Source organism: Austrofundulus limnaeus, unplaced genomic scaffold (assembly GCF_001266775.1).
Source record: "Austrofundulus limnaeus strain Quisiro unplaced genomic scaffold, Austrofundulus_limnaeus-1.0 Scaffold109, whole genome shotgun sequence".
Classification (NCBI taxonomy): Eukaryota; Metazoa; Chordata; class Actinopteri; order Cyprinodontiformes; family Rivulidae; genus Austrofundulus; species Austrofundulus limnaeus.
Window position 1 is genome coordinate 51,015 of NW_013952511.1, and position 3,674 is coordinate 54,688.

The 3,674-nt window shown below is 44.5% G+C and overlaps 1 protein-coding gene across 1 annotated transcript in view; it reads left to right on the plus strand.

The window, feature by feature from the left end:
* The window catches only part of ogal (O-GlcNAcase like), a gene marked incomplete in the record, with an annotated part of 12,370 nt that overhangs the window by 2,649 nt on the left and 6,047 nt on the right, over positions 1–3,674 (plus strand). The window contains 8 exon segments of the mRNA XM_014013996.1: positions 520–650; positions 845–1,016; positions 1,248–1,346; positions 1,416–1,555; positions 1,626–1,770; positions 2,777–2,875; positions 2,956–3,200; positions 3,276–3,450. Of these exon segments, the coding sequence (XP_013869450.1) occupies positions 520–650; positions 845–1,016; positions 1,248–1,346; positions 1,416–1,555; positions 1,626–1,770; positions 2,777–2,875; positions 2,956–3,200; positions 3,276–3,450 (1,206 nt within the window).

The following is a 3,674-nucleotide window of genomic DNA, read 5'->3' on the forward strand; positions in this document are numbered from 1 at the left end:
TTGTTTAACCTCACAGTTTAAACTATATAAATATTGTTTAACTATATAAATGTTGTTTAACCTCACAGTTTAAATTATATAAATATTGTTTAAACTCCCAGTTTAAACTATATAAATATATTAAAGTCTAATTAAAGTGCATCTCTGGATGTTCTCAGTGGTGTTTGAGATTAAAGGCCATTCTGACAGTTTACTGTTTTAAGTGCTGAAACTATCAGGTAAATCAGATGCTCTACATTCTCTAAAGTCCAAATCTCAGTGCTTGGACCAAAGGTCACTTCCTTCAAGAGGCTCTGATCCAAAAGACTTCTTCAGTCCCTTGGCCTTGGGCCAGCTCATAGGCTCTGTTATGTACATATTAGTAATTCAGACTTTAAGCACATCTGCATTAAACTGACAGCTCCATTAAAATGAAACGCTTCCAACTGTTTTCTAATTGTCCATGTTTGCTGGCAGCTGCTGATGACTTTCATTATCCTCCACCTGAACAGCATTTCTTCTGGGTCTCCTCATTTTTAGAGCAGCTGATTGCCCTGATTTCAGCAGCTAAACAGCACAACGTTGACTTCATCTATGCCATCTCTCCCGGTCTGGACATCACGTTCTCTAACCCCAAAGAAGTGTCTGCACTGAAGAGGAAGCTGGATCAGGTAGGACTTTGGAAGAAGAGATGAAGGGTGGAGCAGCAGATGAGTTACTTACTGCTGCTATCTAGTTTTATGGTTCTCTAAAGATTTATCTTCTTGATAAAAACTCAACATTCATCTGATAATCTGTACAGTTTAAGGTGGAATGACAGTAATCCAGACATGCGTAGGTGCAAACTGAGCTGCTTGTTTTTCAGGTGAAGGAGTTTGGCTGCAGCTCCTTCTCTTTGCTCTTTGATGACATCGAGACAGAAATGTGTGCAGCTGATAAAGAGGCCTTCAGCTCCTTCGCCCACGCTCAGGTGGCCGTCACCAATGAGGTGTACCTGCACCTGGGACAACCTGAGGCCTTCCTCTTCTGCCCCACGGGTCAGAGACTCTGAGCAGAACCTGGACCATAAACAGTCCAGTTAGGAGCAGAGTTACAGTCAGCAAGAACAGTTTGGGCATTTTATTTTTCACCCAGTTGTAAATGAGTTTTAAAGCAAGGAACATAAACAGAACAGGAGTTTTCTGACAACTAGAAGCTTCAGTTCTTTGTTTTAGAAAAAGTTTTTCTTCTTGAATTTGAATCACATCTGATCTGTCCGCTGTCTCCAGACTACTGTGCTGCATTCTGCAGCCCCAGTGTGTCCCAGTCTTCATATTTAAACACGGTTGGAGAGAAGCTCCTGCCTGGGATCGACATACTCTGGACGGGTAAAGTCACCCAGCTGCCCTGAAACAAGCCTGAATGTTTCTGTACCTCATTATAATCTCTGATTTTAGGTCCAAAGGTGGTGTCCCACAGGATTTCTGTAGAGTCCATAGAGGAGGTGTCTTCTGTCCTGAAGAGGGCGCCGGTCATCTGGGACAATCTTCAAGCCAATGATTACGACCCACAAAGGCTTTTCCTGGGTCCATACAAAGTAAGTTCCTGTAATTAGTCTCTGTTGTTGTTGAAGCGTCTGAAGAAACAAGACTTTTTCCTCTGACAAGGATCGACCCACTGAGCTGATCCCGAAGCTCAGAGGAGTTCTCTCAAACCCCAACTGTGAGTTTTACCCAAACTTTGTGGCCGTCCACACGTTGGCAACCTGGTGTAAAGCTTTCACCACTGAAGGAGGGAGACATGTGGAAAAGGGTGAGCGTCTGATTTATTGAAGATAAATCAATGAAAGAAGCTGTTTTTGTTGGTGTTAAGGGTGACTCTCTGCTGCCACCAGCCCAGATTTGAGCTCAATATCTGTAAAATAATCTGAATTTGAGCCATTTTTTTATTTGCTGAGTTCAGCTGATTCTAAAAGTTGATGAATTTATAAATTTGCGACCAATCATTACTACTTAAGAAGGTCATTAAAGTCCATCCAGTGGTTGATGAGAAATGTTGCGAACACAGATAAACAAACCAGGAAGCACACACAGGTGAGGTCAGCACAACACAGTCCAGCATGAAAAGACTGGACTTGATGAAGTCTGAGTTTGATCAGACATGTTGTCTGCAGAGAGACAGATGCTGGAACAGTGAGACTCCTCAACATGTCTCAGAGCGTTCCTCACATCTAAAGATGCTCCTGCAGCTCTTCACACTCATCCAGCAGGACCTGATATGCTGAGCTCAGAGCAGGCTGCAGAACTGAACAGAACCCACGTGGAGCTGCAGTTTGACTCTGCACACTGCTCTGAACAAGGATTCAGGAGGAATTCACTCCGATAAGAAATGTTTTTATGTTTTGGCTTTTTGTGCCTGAAGGATTCAGACATGAAGGCTTGTTGTTTGGTCATAAAGAAGCAAAGAAGATCTTTTTAAATTAGAGGAATCAATAAAAGGAAAAGCTTCTTTTGTCCAGTAAAGACTATAGAGGCCCGATCGTTCTGTCTCATGACTTTATCTGGTCCTGAAGGACAAAATAAAACCTGCTAAACATTTATTTTCATGTCCTCGTCTGAAGATAACAGATCTTATCATGATAACGAAGCTGTTTTGTTGTAACAACTCTTTGAGTTACGATCTCCAGAGAACCTTTCTTAGTTTGACCGTTTGTTCTTTGACTTGGAAAAGTTCTTGTGATAAAGTTTCAGTAAAATCGAGACATTTTGCTACTTTTTGAGTTTGTCCTGAGCTTTTCTGTCTCCGACTGCGACACCAGGGGACGAAGAGACAGACCCCGGCTACAGCCCCCAGAAGGCCCTGACCCTGGCCCTCAGCGACTGGCTGCAGGAGCTCATGAGCACAGATCAACAAAGAGGTGGGCTGCTGTGGAAGCTTGTTGAAGGAGTTCAGAAACCCAAACAGGAAGGATCAATGAAAGCCTCTCTGTGCTTCCAGGTCCAGCTGGCCTAAAGAAAGCCTCTTCAGACCAGGAGCCCCTGCAGACACATGAGGACCCTTACGTTCCTGGTCCAGGAGAGAACCCGTTGTACACGGCCGAGCCTCTGACTCTGGACGACTTGAAGCTGCTGTCAGACCTCTTCTACCTGCCGTACGAGTACGGGACCACAGCCAGGACCATGTTGGAGGAGCTGAACTGGCTGAAGAAGCACAGACAGGCTGCGGCTGCACAAACCCAGGAGGTAGAGGGAACTCTGGTTTTACCAGTCCTTTTCACCTAGTCCTCAGGAATCCCTCAATTCAGCTGCCTTCCTCAGAGAGAAGAGTGGCACTCCAAGGCTCAGCACTTCGACAGCAGATGTGAAGATGTGGTGCAGATGTTCAACCGTCTGTCCAACGCCCCGAACCGCAGCGTTCTGTACGACCTGTACCCCTACATCTGTGACATCAAGAGCGGGGTGGGCCTGGCTCGAGCCTACGTGAAAACACTGGGTGAGAAAAGCTTTCCCTCCAGAGGGCCGATCTGTCTGCAGCTGAAGACAGAAACATTTAGTTAGAATCAGACTGAAGACAGAAACTTTGAGTTAAAATCAGACTGAAGACAGAAACCTTTAGTTAGAATCAGACTGAAGACAGAAACCTTTAGTTAGAATCAGACTGAAGACAGAAACCTTTAGTTAGAATCAGACTGAAGACAGAAACTTTGAGTTAAAATC